The sequence below is a fragment of the Mus caroli genome, chromosome 2, assembly GCF_900094665.2.
Source record: "Mus caroli chromosome 2, CAROLI_EIJ_v1.1, whole genome shotgun sequence".
Taxonomy (NCBI): domain Eukaryota; kingdom Metazoa; phylum Chordata; class Mammalia; order Rodentia; family Muridae; genus Mus; species Mus caroli.
In genome coordinates this window covers 132,328,298-132,347,098 of record NC_034571.1, presented here as the reverse complement: position 1 = coordinate 132,347,098, position 18,801 = coordinate 132,328,298, and the positions used below count along the sequence as shown (strand labels likewise).

At 39.2% G+C, this 18,801-nt stretch overlaps 1 protein-coding gene across 7 annotated transcripts in view; it reads left to right on the top strand.

The window, feature by feature from the left end:
* The window catches only part of Tasp1 (taspase 1), a 222,321-nt gene that overhangs the window by 132,203 nt on the left and 71,317 nt on the right, over window positions 1–18,801 (top strand). For 5 of the 7 annotated variants that reach the window (XR_002376878.1, XR_003835952.1, XM_021149133.1 and 2 more), the window contains exon 11: window positions 16,967–17,077. The exons of the other annotated variants lie outside the window; for them this stretch is intronic. Coding sequence is in view for 3 of the 5 variants with exons in the window: in XM_021149133.1 (XP_021004792.1) it covers window positions 16,967–17,077 (111 nt within the window). In the remaining 2 variants the exon portion in view is untranslated. The remainder of the gene's footprint in view (window positions 1–16,966; window positions 17,078–18,801) is intronic. 7 annotated transcript variants of the gene reach the window in all.

Below are 18,801 nucleotides of genomic sequence, written 5' to 3'. Positions count from 1 at the left end.
ATTTTATCAGTAGGATATAGAGCGTTGGGTTTTGTACTTCTCAAGGTTTTTGAGTTTATTAGCTCTAACAGCTTTTTGGTAGGGTTTTGGAGTTTTTCTCTCTGAAAGATATTTTGACCTGCAAACAGAAAAATCACTTCTCTGCTCAGCTGGCACTTGGAGTGCAATGTTGAGTAGGAAGTGAGGAGAATGGGCATCCTTGTCTTGTTCCTGCCTTGTCTTGTTTCCCATCTTGGTTAAAGTGTTCAGCTTTCTGAGAGATTAAATATCAGATGTGAGTTTATCATCAGTATCCTGTTGTGTTGTTTCTCCTCCTCCCCCACTTTGAGGTGGTATCTCAGATAGCTGAGATGGGCTATTGAGCCTGCCTTTCCTTCATCCAGCTCTTCTGAATACTTAAGCACTCCAGGCACTTCATGTTCTTAGAGAGGTATGGAAGACATTAGCTTCTTGGGCTGCATATTTCACTTTGCACCATGGGAGCATTAGGGTGTGAGGATATCTTTTTTGGCACAAAACTTGAAGGAGTGATGGTAAGAGCAAAATAAACTGTTCTCTTACTTTCTTGAAGGCATTTATTGGATTTTGTGCTTCAGGCTGTACGACAGCAGAGAACTGCATCCCACCACTGTGTGCACACCGTGCTGATGACCAGCACTGTATCTTCTGTTCTTTTGCTTTTTAAAAAAGCTTAATCACATATGTAGCTCCAAACAGTATGCTGCATCCTCTGTTTGTTTGTTTGTTTGCTTTACTTTCTATTGAACTGCAGGAGACTACTATCATATGGCATGTGTTACCTGTGTCTTGCTTAAAAAAAAAAAAAGAAACATTATGCTTCTGTAGAATTTGCCTTTATAGTTGACTGTCACTATTATGCACCAATTTTAACCCATTGTATGATTAGTTCTGTGTTTTTTCCTTCATTTGTTATCTACTGATTTCTCTGAAAAACAAAACAAAACAAAACAAAAACAAAAACAAAACTTTCAATATGTATTTGGCTTTCCGTATATACAGTTTTTACAGGAAAGATAGGTAACCTGCTTAGACATTTAAATTTTTATGTCAGTTTTCAAAATAATGAGATGATAAAAACTCCCTAAGATGTTCATTTGTGTTTTGTTTTATGTATTTAAATTTTTTGAGAATAAAACCACTTCATTATTATAATGAACACTCAAATCACAGCATGACATAAAGGTAGCCAGTGAAACAAACACTCACTTCCTCTGAAACACAAGAACTTTTTGGTGGCATTATTTCCTTCTCGTTTAAGCTCTAAACATGTACAAATAAAATGAAGGTAAACATTAATGTTTATATTGTTCTGTAAACTTCACACTGCACCATTCTTTTTGCCTAAAGTAGTCAGTTGTTTTTTAAAACGCTCACACACGCACACACACCCCATACATAGATACATAGTTCCAAAACTAAAATCAAAGTTGAGGCTTCTTCTGTTGTTTTATTTTAAAGAATCTCCTTTGTGCTTTTATTGTCCGAGTCTGCTGCTGTAGCATCGTCTAAACTTCATGCCCCTGAAAGGTCTTTTCAGCCATTTACTGTTACAGCGCATTGTCTTCATCTTTTGGTTCCCTACTTCTAATCCTCTGAAATCTTTTCTGCTATCTTTTCATGTTCATTGTTTCCATTAGGGATTTGGAGTTGTTCTTTTATATGTAATGTGGGGCTTTTGTTTTACATTTTAACATTTTCTTTCTGACTGTGTACCATTTCTCAGTAATATAGTTAGGTTTGTATTTATCATCAAGCTTTGCTGAGCATACTAGCCAATTTTGGGGAACTCTTATGGTATCTTTAGCTGTTAGACATAGTTTTCTGTGCTTCTGAGACTTCTGTTCTGGTGTGGGAGCTCATCCTACAGAGACAGGCGCTATTTTCTCACTCATTTCTGTTGCATCAGTTAGATCGGTGTTCCTCATTGTATCAGAACCTCAGATCCCGGCTCTCCCCTCTTCTTACTTCTGTTGACCTTGCTTTGTGTTCTCAGCCATCTGATTAGATTTATAGGTTTATTTTTTTTTATTTCGAATTTTTGATCTCTTCATTTATTCATATAAATTCTTAATTTTGCTTCAAAAATCCTCTCATGCCAACTTCTGGGTTGTTAGTTTACTTTTACTTACGTTTCCTTCTATGAATTGCTGGTCATGGATTTTTTTCATAAGACTTTCCATTATATGTTAAAATATTTGAAGAAATTAAAAAATATTTGCAACAAAGACACACTGGTCTTTATTTGTGTGTATATTGAAACATTGTATCAATCTCATCTATAGTTGAGTTGCTACTCTGTTCTTTCAGCAGTAAATGCAGGTATTTTGATGGTAGTGTCAAGACATAACTGTTTGGGGGTGGTGAGATGCCTGAGTAGGTAAAGATACTTGCTGCCCAGCCTGTACTGATGACCTGATGTACCTCAGCCCATGCACACTCATTTCTCTGTCTGTCTGCCCCTTCTCCAAACTAACAACACATAAGTCCAAAAAGAATTCGGAATCTGACTGCAAGCAAAACATTAGGGATCTTTTTATTGAGATCTGAGCTATCAGCTGTTTGAACCTGAGTGAACTTCTCTTTTTCTTCTTTGTCTTGGTTTGGTTTCTTTGGGGAGATTTTAAAACTATGCAGTCTTCCTGGTGTTGGGTCTTGGTTTCTTGGTTTGTTTTTTGTTTCTTTGTTTTTGTTTTTTGCCGTTGTAGGCACCCGGGGTATGATACTGTTAAGAGTATAAAACTCTGCCTTACAGTTTGGATGTGAGCCTTGATGTTTATAGCCCAGCCCTTTTCCAGTTCTTTTTCTGCTTTCTGCTCCACTGAGATCTAAGAAAGTGGGGAATGTTAGCCATGTGCAGCTACAGTGCCTTCAATGCAGGCCCCAAAGTTAATCCTTCTGTAAACTGCTCTTGTCAGTATTTGATCACAGTCAACAGAAAGCTGCCTCACATGCCCACTGCTCTTTGATGGTTTTTTTCTCAGCCTTTCTCTTCCTGTTTGCAGCCTGGTACTAGGTGAAGACTACATCAGCAGTAACTGAAGAGACTGTTTGAGCTCCTGCTGTGTTCCCAGTCCCCAGCTAGTTGCTGCTTTTCGCTTGGTCAAGCTCTGATATGCCTGAGAGTGTTGATGCCTTCCACTTTAGCTGGGCTCCATGTCTTCAGAGCATTCATTGAAAACATAGAGGACCGATTGTGGATGGGATTGTGGGTGCTTTTCTTGATTCCAATTCATGTTAGTCCATATGGTCTGCCACTCAACGTTATTAAAGCTCAACCTGTTTCTTCTTGTTTTCTTTAAAGGCATTTCTCTTTTCATCCTGTTTCCTCAGGAAGAAAAAAGATCATGGGCCATGTTTTTGTTAGCAATGTTTTTTCTCTTTCAAAATTATATTCATTGAGGTATGTTTGCATCTTCATTTCATTTATAACTTTTAAACTGGTTTGGTGTCTTTTCTTGCCTGCACTGTTAGAATGGGAGTAACAAGCTTTTGCAAATGCCTCCATTAAAACAAGAAGTAGAAATCTGAGGCCTGTACTCCATTCTGGGGTTGGAACATCTCTTTTGTCAATGACATCTGGTTCTTTGATATTCCTATCTTTGTTTCCTTGTTTATAAGAAGAACAAGACTATTTTAGATTCCTCTTGGGTGATTTCTTCAGCCACCCAGAAGACAACCTTTCGCAGGAGCTGTTTTTTTAACAGGAAATCTGGCGTGACATGGTAACTGTAGACTTGTCTGCCTCTGTTGTGATGACGACGACGGCACTCTTGCTTTTGGCACACAGAGTTCATGGTCCCACCAGTATTTTTTTACTTCAAATGAAAATGAACATTTCGACCTATAGGTTTTAAACCTTATGGTTATATATTTTTAAATGAAACATAGCCCTGTGAATTGTTGGTCTTGAGCACTGTGAAGCTGATAAAGGTTTTCATGGAGAATTCTGTGAGTTTCCTGATTTGTTTCTTTTTGTTTTTAATTAATTAATTACATCCCAAACACTGCCCCTTTTCCTGGTCCCTCTCTCTACATTGTCCCTCTTCCATTTCTTCTTTGAGAGAGGGGTAGTGCCTCCTCCCACCCCAGTATCTCCTCACCCTGGTGCATCAAGTTTCTGCAAGATTAGGTGCATCCTCTCCACTGAGGCCGAACAAGGCAGTCCTCTGTGTTAAGGTAGTCATATGTGCAGTGGTGGTGGTGGGGCTCAGACCAGCCTCTGCATGCTCTTCAGTTGGTGGCTCAGTATCTGCGGACTCCCCGGGTTCCAGGTTAGCTTACATAGTTGGTCTCCTTGGGGGGCTGCCATCTCCTTGAGGGCCTTCAGTCCTTCCCCTAATTCTTCCATAGGGGTCACTGGCCTCCATCCAATGTTTGGCTATGGGTATCTGCATCTGTCTCAGTCAGCTGCTGAGTAGGGCCTCTCAGAGGGCAACTATGCTAGGCTTCTGTCTGCAAGCACAACATAGCATCATTAATATTGTGTGGGATTGGTGCCTGCCCATGGGGTGAGTCTCAAGTTGGGCTGGTCTCAGGTCAGCCATTCAGGAAGCACAAGTTCTAAATTTTGAGTAAAATTGTAAATATTACAATTTCTAGGCTATCAGTGTTAAGATGTAACCACTCACATGTAATTCATTTTTATATTGGTGTTAGTTTATCACAGTAGTGTAAAACAAAACCTGGAAGAATGTCTTCCTTTTGTTTGCTATAAAACTAATTTCAAATAGGTCATCTGGAATTGGCATTACATGTTTACATATTTGTTTTACTAGCTGTGATAAGATAACTTCTGGGTAATTTCTATATTGGTATTCCTCAAATTTTAGTCTGATACAGATAATTTAATATGATGCCGTTTCTCCTGCTCGTCAGAATGCTTGTGTCCGTCAGTACCCTCAGATCACGCCAGCTAGGGTGTTGAATAGGGAAAGGGAGGAGCAGGGCTCATATAGATTTAAGGCTTTCTGTTGTACTTTATATGACTGCTACATACTGAGTGTTGCTTCAAGCTTTGAGTGCAATTTCAAAACTGGCAAATGATTTATATTATCTTTCTGTTGTAAGAGAATTAATTATTGGGAAATAACATCAGCTCAAACTTTTCTTTTTAGTTTTTAAGAGGCCTGGAAATGGAAATCAACCTCATAAATCATATCTGAATTTTAAACTCATTAAGAAAGTTATTAATGATATTATTTAATATATGGTTGACTTGGTAGTTATGTTAAATGTATGCTATAGCATAAGGATCTTGCTTATATTCCTTTGTTTATGGACCTTATTCCACACATTTAACACACACACACACACACACACACACACACACACACACGCACACACACACTTTACATTACAGTTACACATTAGATGTTTATAATCACATCTTGACCTTTCTGGCTAATGAAATATACACTATGGCTTCAAGGCAAAATAAAATCTCAGTTTTTCTTTTGGCATATGTCTTGGGAACTTACTGTTTCCAGGGTATAGTGAATAAAATTGGAGCCTTCTACTATCTAAGGCTTAGTACCAGACCTGTTGAGCTTCTTGTTTTTATGTACTCAGATTTTTGATTTTTACCATGGACTCAGAGTTTACTTTTTAAAAAGATTTATTTTTATAAATAGATTATAGAAGGATTTATATTTTATATTTGTATGTATGCATGTTTATGTCTTTCTGAGGAATGCCACATGTATGCAAGTTCATGTAGAGGCCAGAAGATGATATCAGTTTTTTTTGGAGTTAGAGTTATAGGTAGATGCAGGGGTACTGGGAACCACACTTGGGTCCTTTAGAAGAACAGCAAGTGCTTTTATCTGCTGAACCAGACCCATGGCTCAGATTTCTCAAGGCTTTGAGGAATTTTTTTTGTTTTCTGTTCCTTATTCATTAGTTGAAACACTAACTATAAAATTTGAGTCTTAGAATTTTAGTGACAACAGTCATTCTCTTACTCATCAGTTGGGGATGACGTGCCATCTCTCTGAGTCAGCTGTAAACACTAAGCAAAATGTTTGTGAACATTCTAGGTATATATAATAATTGGTCATTTAATGATGAATTAGTAAGTTGGTGACCTTCTGTCATCCACTGTACTTTCTATACAATTGAAGTTAATCTAAAAGTGTGTTTTACTACTTAAGAATGTTTGAAAGGCATTTTCTCTCTATCCATTGTAAGCTCTTAAACTGAGGTATTAATAATAATAACAACAATGGCAATAACAATGATAACCTGTCTTAGTCAGGGTTTCTATTCCTGCACAAACATCATGACCCAGAAGCAAGTTGGGGAGGAAAGGGTTTATTCAGCTTACACTTCCATACTGCTGTTCATCACCAAAGGAAGTCAGGACTGGAACTCAAGCAGGTCAGGAGGCAGGAGCTGATGCAGAGGCCATGGAGGGATGTTACTTACTGGCTTGTTTCCTCTGGCTTGTTCAACTTGCTCTCTTATAGAACCCAAGAGTACCAGCTCAGGGATGGCACCTCCCACAATGCCCCCACCCCCTTGATCACTAATTGAGAAAACGCCCCACAGCTGGATCTCATGGAGGCACTTCCCCAACTGAAGCTCCTTTCTCCCTGGTAACTCCAACCTGTGTCAAGTTGACACAAAACCAGCCAGTACACAACCATTACTGTTACGATTACTGCTGAGACAGGATTTACTTTGTTTCACTGTCTGGCCTGCCTTAGGCTCATCTCTATAAGCCTCCTTCCTTACCTTTCCCGGTGCTGGGAATATAGACAGATGAGCCATGACTCCTTGTTTGAAACTACATTTTAAGCATAGATTTCCTGAAGTTCTAAAGTACTTACAGGTATATTTTGTCTTGTGAGAATGTTAATGTCATTTGCATGAAGCCATTTTTGACTTTTCAAATCAGGAAGCCAAGGCATGGAGATCCCAATCGATTCACCTCAGCTTTGACATCTGGAGTTGCCCTTGTCTGCGGTCCACTTTTTAACAGAGTAAGAACCTAGATAAGAGATTGGCGAAGAACACCATCTGAGCATCATGGCGTTACTTTTTAAATGGCCTTTGCCCTAATTAAGGTCTCAGGTGTTCGAAGCCTAATGTACTTTCCGTGTAATGCATTTCTCACTTGTCACAGTACTGATATACATCTAGGGCCAATAACAATTAGAAACACACTTCTGATGTAGCCTGTTGCTTCTCATTTGAAAAAAATAATCATCTTTTGTCCATTTGTCTGTGCCCATTTCAGTGTTGTGATTTAGCTGAATTTCAGGACAGCAGAAAGATCCTGTTGCATCATGACCCTCAGTGAACACCAAGTTAATTCTCACCTTGAGATGCCATTTTGACAAAGAAAGGGGTAGCAGATAGAGACTGGGGAAGAGGGCAGTTGTGTATGAGCTTTGAAAATTCTAATGTGACACTACTTCTTTAGTGGAAAGTCTTTTACTTATGTTTCAGTCTCTTTAACTATGTTCTAATTTGTAACAGTATCACATTCACAAAACCAAAAAGTTTCCTGTTTATGTAGCTAATTGTTTAGACAGTTAAAACTTTTGTAGTTTGTTATATCTTTTCAGTAAAGCTGCCAATAGTGATAAACATTGGATTGATATTGTATATCTTAGATCAGATATTTGTCTGTGTTGAATTAGAACTGTTTGACATAATTTTCTGTCATGACTAAGTATGGAATTTAAAGCATACATTAGTCATACATATCATCCTAATTTTTGAGGGATAATACCTCTGCATCATAATAAAAATGCTTTTTCTTCACTTAGCCACTATTTCTCAAAGAGTGTATGAAAATGCCTAAGTTGGTTTTAATACTATTGCTATAAATACTCAAAAGTTTGATGAGAATTATGTAATAGACCTAAGTACACATTGGAGAATTACTCTGTGTGGTTGGTGAGCTAGCCTTTGGACTTGACTGTATTAGACATCTTCACTACTTATTCTGTCTCTTTATAAAGCTCCTTATGTTTCCCTCTTGTATATAATAGCTTCCAGGTTTGATAGCCAAGGGGACACTGTGTAGACTGAACTCATGTGTGTTCTATCACTTTTAAGGCAACCCTCTCTGTAATTTCACAAGACAGGCTTGAAAACCAGAAGTAACCCAACTCCAGAATTGGCAGTAAATCCCCTGACAGGGAAAAGGTGACGTACTGTGTAATAAATTTCTTTGTTGAAAAAGAGATGTTGCAATTCTGGAAACTGAAGTACCAAATGTTTCCTTTTAAATTTGGAAAGGCCTTTACTCATTACTTATCTGTCCCTGTGGACTTCTAACGGGGCTGTGTTGAATGATTTTTTTCAGATGCCCAATACTTTCAGTGAGAGTGAATGGCAGCATTTATACGATGACATATGTATTTCACAATCATCAGTGTTCCTTGGAGATGTGTGGTATGCCATTAGTACATACTGAATGTGGGCTTTTGTTGCTGCTGGTCCTGTGTTCCTATGTGCTGGCTGCCTGGGAATATAGGGTCTTTCTCTCTTATGTATGCAATTTTAGTTTTTCCCCTTTTGGGGATTCTTGATATCAGGATTGAGGTTAGAACAGTTTATAGAAGAAAAATAGTCTGCCAAAGCAAAAATTTGTGAAATAATGAATTATATTTAAAAATGACATACGATGTCATTTTGATATACGATGGCCACACCCAGAAAGAAAAATTTAGCTTACTTATCCAGGAGCCATCAATTGCTGATAGCTCCTGTGGAAGGGGTGGAGCTTATGAGTCCTATCCCAACCTTACTGAAACGTTGATTGGCTTGGTCTTGTGCAGGAATTTTTCAGGTAAATGTAACCGCTGTGAATTCCTGAGTGCAACCAACCATCATGTCATGTCTAGATAATGACAATTTGCAGGGTATTCTCCTCTATCTCCAGCTCTTATATTCTTCTTACTCCGACATTATAGTCCTTGAACTTAGAGGGGCCTTGATATAGATGTCCTATTTTGGACTGAGCACCAAACAGTTGCTCACAACTCTAAGCATTTGTGAATCACTGGATTGACTGCAGCTCACCACAAAAGGAAGTTCCTCTAAGCAGTGCTGAAGTCAGCACTAATCTATGGGTGCAAATGCAGACGTTTAGAAGGCAGTTTGATCATATATCCATGTTGTAGAACGTATTTAATTCTGATCCAGGGTTTCCATTCCACCTTTGACCGTATAGTTCCTAGATAAAAGACACACACAATCTTTATATTTACAATAAACCTTAAACAGCATAAGAGCTTGGCAGATATCTACCCTCTATGCTATTAGACTCTACTTTTCTATCCATAACCCTGAGTTATTACTTACTATGTTTCATCTGGGGTGGCTTAACTCTTATTGGTCAGCTCTCAGGGCCATGTTCTCTTGAACTCACCTAACGCCTGGCAGCTTCTTTCTCCCTCATTCACCTTCTCTTCCTCCTCATGGTTATCCCCTGGACCCCCAAGCCCAGGAACCCTAAACCCTGGCTTTGTCTCTTTTGCCCAGCTATTGGCTGTCAGCATCTTTATTTACCAATCAGAAATAATTACACCGTGCAACTTGGTTCTATGTGCAGATTCTTTCCTCTCTGAGACAACCAGGTCTTAGGGGTCCAATATTAACAACAGAATACAAGCAGCATCAGGCCAACCCACTAGATAAATCAGTAGATACCTGTTTTAGCAAAACAACATTAATAGGTCCTCTTTCACACTCAGGACCTCCTGAACTAGAGATGCCTAGTCTGACAGGTCAGTATTGTAGCATTCAAGGCCCAGCACTAAGTAAAACCAATTTCTCCCCAGCAGCCTGTGTAGGACCTTAAGCCACTATGAAAACTAGATAGTTTGATCTTATATTCCCTGTGATTCAGAACCAAAGTGTATCGTGTCTTCTGTACTGGACAATCGAGCAATGGCAACAGCCTATATTGTTGAGCATGGATTAACTTGTATCTTTGCAGTAGGATATGGAGTTCTTTAGGTATATACCCAAGGATGGACTACTAGTTCATATGGTAGATCTATTTTTAGTTTTGTGAGGATGTGACACACTGATTTCCATAATGGCTGACTAGTTTGTAATTCTATCAGCAATGAGTAAATATTTCCCTTTTCCCACAGCTGCTCAACTTTTATTGTTTCCTATTAATTTAGCCATTCTAATTGGGGTAAGATGAAATCTCAAAATAATTTCAATGTTTATTTCCTTGATGGCTAATGAGGTGCTTAATATTTATTAGTCATTTGTAGTTGTGTTTTGTTTTTGTTTTTTGAGAGCACTGTTCAGTTCCATAGGACATTCTTTGCTTGGTTTATTTGTTTGTTTGATATTTAGTATCTTTAGTTCTTTATGTATTGTACATGCTGATCGTCTGCCAGATTTATAGCTGACAAAGCTTTCCTCCCATTCTGTAGGTTTCTTCTTCACTCGATTATCAGTGTCCTTTTGTTTTAGACTTTATTTAATTTTCTGAGATCCCATTTGTTGATATTCATCTTATTTTGTGATCAGTCAGAGTCTGGTTAAGGAAGTGACCTTAAGTTCACTTCCTAGTTTTCCCTCTGATAGTTTCAAAATTTCAAGCTTATGTTGTGGTTCTTGATATATTTAGAGTTGATTTTTATGCAGGGTGAGAGAGATGGATTTGATTTTATTCTTCTACATGAGGACATTCAATTTTCCCAACACTATTCGTTGAAGAGATTGTCTTCTCCAATGTTTATGTTTGGTATTATTGAAAAAAATTAGACAGTCAGATGGCCATAGTTGAATGCCCATGCATATGGCTTCTGTATTCTGTCTCTGTTTGTCTGTAGTTTATGTAATAATACTAAGCTGGTTTTTATTACTGTGGTTCTGTAGTATAATTTGAAATCAGTTTTGGTGATAATACCTCCAATATAGCAGAGGTTTCTTAGCTTCTTTGTTTGTTTGTTTTTTTTGTTTTTGTTTTTGTATCTAGAGGATATGTGTGTACGCACGTGTGTATGCATGTGTATCTGTGTTCATATGAATTTTGTTATTTTTATTTTCTATTTTTTATCAGTAAATGGTGTTTTTTAATTATATGTTTTCTCTATTTACATTTCAAAAGTTATCCCCTTTCCCGGTTTTCCCTCCAAAATTCACCTATCCCGCTTCTCTGCCCTGGCATTTCCCTATACTGGGTCATCGAGCCTTCCAAGGACCAAGGGCCTCTCCTCCCATTAATGTCCCACAAGGCCATTCTCTGCTACATATGCAGCTGGAGCCATGGATTCTCCATGTATACTCTTTGGTTGGTGGTTTAGTTCCTGGGAGTTCTGGAGGTACTGGTTAGTTCATATTGTTGTTCCTCCTATGGGGCTGCACACCCCTTCAGCTCCTTGGGTCCTTTCTCTAGCTCTTCCATTGGAGACCGTGTGCTCAGTCCAATGGTTGACTGAGAGTATCCACCCCTGTATTTGTGAGGCACTGGCAGAACCTCTCAGGAGACAGCTATATTAGGCTCCTGTCAGCAAGCACTTGTTGGCACCAACAATAGTGTCTGGGTTTGGTAACTGTATATGGGATGGATCTCCAGGTGGGGCAGTCTCAGGATGGTTTTTCCTTCAGTCTTTGCTCCACTTTGTCTTTGTATCTCTTCCCATAGGTATTTTTTTTTCCCTCTACTAAGTACCGAAGTATCCATACTTTCGTCTTCCTTCTTTTTGAGCTTCATTTGGTCTGTGAATTGTATCTTGGGTATTCTGAGCTTCTGAGCTAATATCCACTTACCAGTGAGTGTATACCATGTGTTTTCTTTTGTCATTGGGTTACTTCACTCAGGACGATATTTTCTAGTTCCATCCATTTGCCTAAGAATTTCATGAACTCATTGTTTGTAATAGCTGAGTAGTACTCCATTGTGTAAATGTACACATTTTCTGTATCCATTCCTCTGTTGAGAGGCATCTGGGTTCTTTCCAGCTTTTGGCTATTATTAATAAGGTTGCTATGAACACAGGTAGCATGTGTTATTACATGTTGGAGTATCTTCTGGGTATATGCCCAGGAATGGTATAGCTGGGTCCTCAGGTAGTCTAATTTTCTGAGGAACCATCAAACTGATTTCCAGAGTGGTTGTACCAGCTTGCAATTCCATCAGCAATGGAGGAGTGTTCCTCTTTCTCCACATTCTCGCCAGCATCTGCTGTCACCTGAGTTTTTGTTTGTTTGTTTGTTTTGTTTTGTTTTGTTTTTGTTTTTTATCTTAGCCAATCTGACTGGTGTGAGGAGTCGTCTCAGGGTTGTTTTGATTTGCATTTCCCTGATGGCTAAGGATGTCGAACATTTCTTTAGGTGCTTCTCAGCCATTCAGTACTCTTCAGTTGAGAATTCTTTGTTTAGCTCTGTACCCCATTTTTTAATAGGGTTATTTTTCTTTTCTATTTTTATGAAGAACATTACTAGAATTTGATTTTTACTACATTGAATCTGTAGATTGATTTTGATCAGATAGCCATTTACAAAAGTTTATTATTTTGACTCATGAGCATGGGAGGCATTTTCATCTTTTAGTGTGTGTGTGTGTGGTTTTTTTTTTTTTCTTCCAAAGTTTCCGTTGTACAAGTCTTTATATCCTTGGTCAAGTTTATTCTGAGTTTTGCATGTCTGGTTGATTGAAGTTACTGTGAATAGAGTTCTTTCCCTGATTTCTTTTTCCGGATATTTTCATTGATATACAGGAAGACCACTGATTTTTTTTTTTTTTTGAAAATTTTGAATCTTCACACTTTGAGGAAACTGTTTTGGTACTGATGAAATGTGGAAAATGTAGACAGTGTTTTAGGAGTAAGAGGATAGGTGTAAATTATTGAAGCATGGGATTTCATCATGGGATAAAAGCAGAGAATGGGCTCTAAGGACAATGGGGGGTGTAGTTCAAAAGTATAGGATAGTAGATGGTAGCTTTTGGTGAAGTGGAAGGGTTAATGCAGAGGCTTTCAAGGACAAGTCCTTTATCTCATTGCGATTCCTCTTGTCCTTGGGCAAATTCTTCAGCTCAAACACAACAGAGGTGGCGCAGCTAACCCCACAACCTGCTTCGGAGGCCATGCCTCTGTCCTAGCATGCTACTTCCAGCACAACAGCACATTCTCCAGTAGTTTCCAAGGCATGCCTGTTGTTATTCAGAGGATGCCAACCACTATCAAGAAGTCATGCCATGCCATCTGAATCTCTGCAGTTTGTGCTATCGAAAATTCAGTCAGCACACTGGCATCCAGGCCATCTGGCATTGCAGTTGTGTGAGTTCTCTGTAGCCAGGCAGAGTCTGATAATCTTTGTAGAACTCGGAACTATGGAAGTGTAAGCTGTTATACTTGACCTAGGAGAAAGTAGCTTAATAACACATGGATGGATGGATGGATGGATGGATGGCTAAGACTAACTGAAGGTCAGGCCCACATTTGGGAGACTAGCAAGTAACAGACAAAGTCTGTAGACAGTTATCCTAGATTACTAATCTGAGAGGGAATTTTTGAGGCATACCACTAGTGTTTATTTTGTAAATTCCCCTCCTAGGGCTGGATTTCATTTATAAAAAAAGTGTCATTTTAAAATGGGGACAGTGTCATTTCTTCCTTTTGAAACGTATGCATTTTAAAATTTTATTTTGTTTGGGTTTGGTTATTTGAAAACAATGTCTTATAATTTGGAATGATTTGAATTTGCAATGTAGTGAGCTGTCTTTGAATTCTTGATTCTCCTGTGTCCACCTCTCAACTGCCACCCTGCTCAGCTTTTTATCTTTTATTTCTCTTTTTCTTTTTCTTTTTCTTCTTCCTCTTTTGTTTTATTATATTGTCTTATTGCAGTGCTTTGCATCTACAGCATACTGCTGAAGAGAAGTGATGGATACAGACAGTAGTTAGACTTTCATTACTGACTAAACATGTCAACTATAGCTTTTGTAAATGCTCTCACTTTCTCAAAATTGACAATAGAATTTAAAGCTTACTCATATACATATGTAATTGTTTTGGTAATGAACACAGCTATGTTTAATTTTATTAGGAGACAGAAAGGGCTTTTTATGATATGTCTTTTTCTGATGTTAACAATCACTAATTTTATTGTCTGATCAGTTATTATTTTAATAAGTGTAATCTAATATCTCCTTCCATATATCATCTAGGATACTTCTATAGAAAAAAAAAATTGAACCTTCTATGTATTCCTATAGGAAAGGCAGGAAAATATTTGAACTTTTTCTTTCCTGTATCATTTAAGACTAGCACATCAAAATTGGCTAGCACATTTTTTAAAATTATATTTTTAAATATAATTTTATATATTTTTTCATGTGTGCATAAAAAATATCCATGTTTTGAGATCAAAGGATGGTTGTGGCAGTCGCTTTGCTCCTTCTACCATGTAGTTTCCTGAGGTCAAACTGAGGCTGTCAGGGTTAGCATGAAGCACTTTCACTCACTGAGCCATCACTTTTCAATCAGTTGTCATGTTTATTGATGATGAATAAGCACATTTGTTTCTTCCTTCCTTCATTTTGAGATAGCCTAATGCAGTACATGCTGGCCTGTAGTTCACTGTGCAGCTGAGGATGAGTTGGAGCTACTGTCTTCCTGTCTCCACCTTTTTAAAAAAAAAAATAGATACTTTATTTACATTTCAAATATTATCCCCTTTCCTCCTTTACCCTCTGAAAACCCCTCTATCCCCCTCCCCCAGCTCATTAACCAACCCACTCCCCCTTCACTGTCTTGGCATTCCCCTACACTGGGGCATCAAGCCTTCCAAGGACCAAGGGCCTCTCCTCCCATTAATGTCCCACAAGGCCATCCTCTGCTACATATGCAGCTGGAGCCATGGGCCCCTCCATGTGTACTCTTTAGTTGGTGGTTTAGTCCCAGGGTTCTCTGGGGGTACTGGTTGGTTCATATTGTTGTTTCTCCTATGGGGCTGCAAACCCCTTCAGCTCCTTGGGTCCTTTCTCTAGCTCCTTCATTGTGTATAAGTAATGCTTGATTTTCATCATGATAATATTACCCAGAAGAGAGCTAAGTATTGTACCAGCTTTCATTTATTTACAGACGTAAGGGTGGGGATGGAAGTGTAGCTCTATGGTTGAGTTCTTCCGTAGCCAGAGTTTCATCCTTAGCATTGTCCCCCAGCCCCCAGCAAACTGTCATTTAGAAGTGGTATCTGCTTGGAGAGAGAGCTCAGTGGTCAAGAGCACTTAACTGCCCTTCTAGAGGACCTGGTTTGGATTCCCAGCACCCATATGGCAGTTAAGTACTGCTTGTCTGCCCCTCTAGTTCCAAGGGATCCGACAGCCTCTTCTGGCTTCTGACCCTCAGGCATACACATTATGTGTGTATATATATATATATATATATATATACATAAAAGAAAAATGAACAAACTTTTAAACAAACAAAAAGTGATTGCTTAACTTAGCTATTCTAGTCAGAGTTTCATTTTAATTGTTAAGACTCTCCTTTGGCCGGGCGTGGTGGCGCACACCTTTAGTCCCAGCACTCGGGAGGCAGAGGCAGGCAGATTTCTGAGTTCAAGGCCAGCCTGGTCTACAAAGTGAGTGCCAGGACAGCCAGGGCTATACAGAGAAATCCTGTCTCGGAAAAACAAACAAACAAACAAACAAACAAACAAACAAAAAGACTCTCCTTTGTTGACATGTGTGTTTTTGTGTTATGCATATTGCAGAAAGTTGTGCCTACTCCTGCTGATGGCTCTTTGACACACTTAGTGAGCTCCTTCTGCAGGTAGCTGAAATACACCTGTCTTTTAGGTTCACACTTAGGTCCTGATACCAGATTCAAATATTGAAAAGTTTTCTGGTAGAAAGGAAACTGCTTCTATCCAAGAAATTTTCTACTAGAACTCACCAATCCTTAAACTAAGTCTCTTTTGACTTTACTTCACAGTAGCTACTGCCATAATTTTATGTTCCTTACTCTTTTTATGTGTTTACATTTCAAACGTTATCTTCTTTCCAGGTCACCTCACCCCTGCCCGAACCCTCCTATCCTATCCTTCCTCCTCCTGTTTCTATGAGGGTGCTCCCCTCCCACCCACCCACTCCCACCTCACTGCCCTGGCATTCCCCTATACTGGAGAATAGAGCAACGTGCCTGAGCCTACTTTTACTAAATGTGTCTTTGTGCTCCAAGTTCATCTCACAGTCAAAATTACCCTCCCTCTTTCCCTATCCCTCCTTTACTCCTTTTCTCTCCTTCCCTCCCATCCTTTTCTTTCTTTATTTTAGGTATAAGAATATTTTGCATTTGTGAATGTATGTGCATCATGTGTTTGCCTGGTGCCCACAGCAGTCAGAGAAGGGTGTCAGATCTCCTGGAGTTAGACAGTTGTAGGTGCTGGGGACTGAACGTAGGCCTCCTGTAAGAACATGTATTTTTAACTTGCAAGTCATCTTTCTAGCCCCCAAATATACTTTTTCTTTAGAATGACGTAGAGGTTTTATTTCTGAAAGCAGTATGAATATGAGAAGGGCCGTAAGATGTGAGAGGGCTGTTCTACTCTGTCCTCTCCACATTGGGTTTTTGTTTTTTGTTTTTTGTTTTTTTTTTTAATGAGAGGCTAAGCTACCCAACGTGATGATTTGTAGTTACTCGTTAGTGGGAATGAGACAGAACCCTAGGTGCGGAATCTATATACCTGTGTTACATACATTATTCCTCTGAAAGAGGGTGGGGCTTCCTTTATTTCTACCTGTTTTCTTTTGAGATTAAACCGACCTATGTTTTTTTATATTGTACCGAATCGCATTAATGAAATTACCAGAGTGTTTGCAGAAGTCAGCTTATTCCCTCACTGAGTTGTCCCGATATGTAACTACTTGTAAGTTGTGCGCAAGGGGGTTTTATGTTAATGAGACAATCAAGGCTTTCAGTATTGCTTTTGCTCAACTGTGTTTTTCTTGGACTTGTAGGATGTGGAGAGCATCTCGTGCGCACCATACTGGCTAGAGAATGTTCACACGCTTTACAAGCTGAAGATGCTCACCAAGCTCTGTTGGAGACTATGCAAAACAAGTTTATCAGTAAGTGGAAGGTGGAGACAAGGACACTTTGTGAATATAGAGAATTTCTCTGAGCTGTGTACATGAGGAATCAGGTTTTCCACATATGCCTTTACACCTTCAGTTAATATTACTTGTGAGCAGAAATTCTGTCACAGTAGCTACTACAGCTTGATATCAGCAATTCAACTACTTTAGTGTCTAGGTTCTGAGACCTTATCTAGCATTAAAATGCCAAGCACTAGAATAAAATTCTGACAAAGAAATTCAAAACACAATGTGCTATATAGCATATTTGAAACGAAAATTGGATTCATTCTTTTGATAGTCAGGGTTGTATCCTGCACATTTTATTGCCGTGTCCAGTGCCAAGATGGAATCCTGCCTTGACTTTGCGGAGTCCTCTAACTAGATGTGCAGATGTGTGTGTAGGGGAATTATCTGAGGTTGGAGGAAGGAAATTCCTTGTCTGTTTTAGTTGATGAGCACATCAGTGAAAATTCGGGCACTTAGGTTTTTAGACAAAATAGATGGTAGACTCTTGCTCTAATCAGGATTTAGAAATCATACAGCAGATTAAATGGGTGAAGGATAAAATGAAGAATTTCTAACTGATAAGCAGTAGCTCTAAGATTAATGGAGACTGTTTGCTACTGTGCTGGCTAGTGGTTACGTCAGCTTGACACAGGCTAGGGTAATCCAAGTAAAGGAAAGAAACCTCAAGTGAGAAAATGCCTCCATTAGATTAGTTCTAGGGAAGACTGTGCTGCCTTTCCTTATTTGATAATTGATGTAGAAATGCCTAGCCTATTGTGGACAATGCTACCCTTGGGCAGGTGGTCCCGAGTATAAAAGGAGGCTTAGCAAGCCAATAAGCAGTGTTCCTCCATTGCCTCTGCTTCAGTTCTTGCCTCCAACTTCCTGGAGTTCCTGACCTGATCTTTCTTAGAGATGGAGCCTGACTGGAGAATTATACACTGAGTAAACCCTTTTCTCCCCAAGTTGGGTCACAGTATTTTATCACAGCAATAAAAACCCTGAGACAGACCCTGGGGATGAAAGTTTCTCCAAAAGAACACACTTGGGGGGTGATTTACAATCCCATTTGAGGAGATGTAGTTTGGCCATCAGAGAGCTGAACTTTGCTGGTTGGGTCAAGATGGGCTTAATCTGGAATCAGACACAATGGGTCATGCTCCAGAGTTCAGGAAGGGCAGCAGATGCTGAGCTCTGGGTACTTCTGTGCCTGTGTCAGTGAGGGTGAGGTTTTCAGAGCATGTAGGTTGCAGAGGACATATAGAAGGATTGTCTGCTTAGCAGATGATGCTCTGGGATACAGGAGCTTGTTGAGAGAACCATGGGTGACAACTGTGTTCAGTCTGTTGAGCTCTAGTTCCATTTGAGAGCTATAAAAGAATTTTCACTGGGCCTGGCTGCATGGTCCTACATGTATTCTTTCTAGACCTGCAGCTGAGGCAGACTCCATTGGGCAGCCTTGGACCCACACATCCAACCCCATCTCTCTTCCCCAGTCTGTGCTGGTGGTTATTAAAAAGGGTCCACCTTACAGCTATTTATCTTTTCTCATTTTATTTTTTTTCCAATTTATTTTTTTTAATTAGGTATTTTCTTCATTTACATTTCAAATGCTATCCCCAAAGTCCCCTAGACCCCCCTCCCACTCCCCTACCCACCCACTCCCACTTCTTGGTCCTGGCATTCCCCTGGTTCTTTTTTTTTTTTTT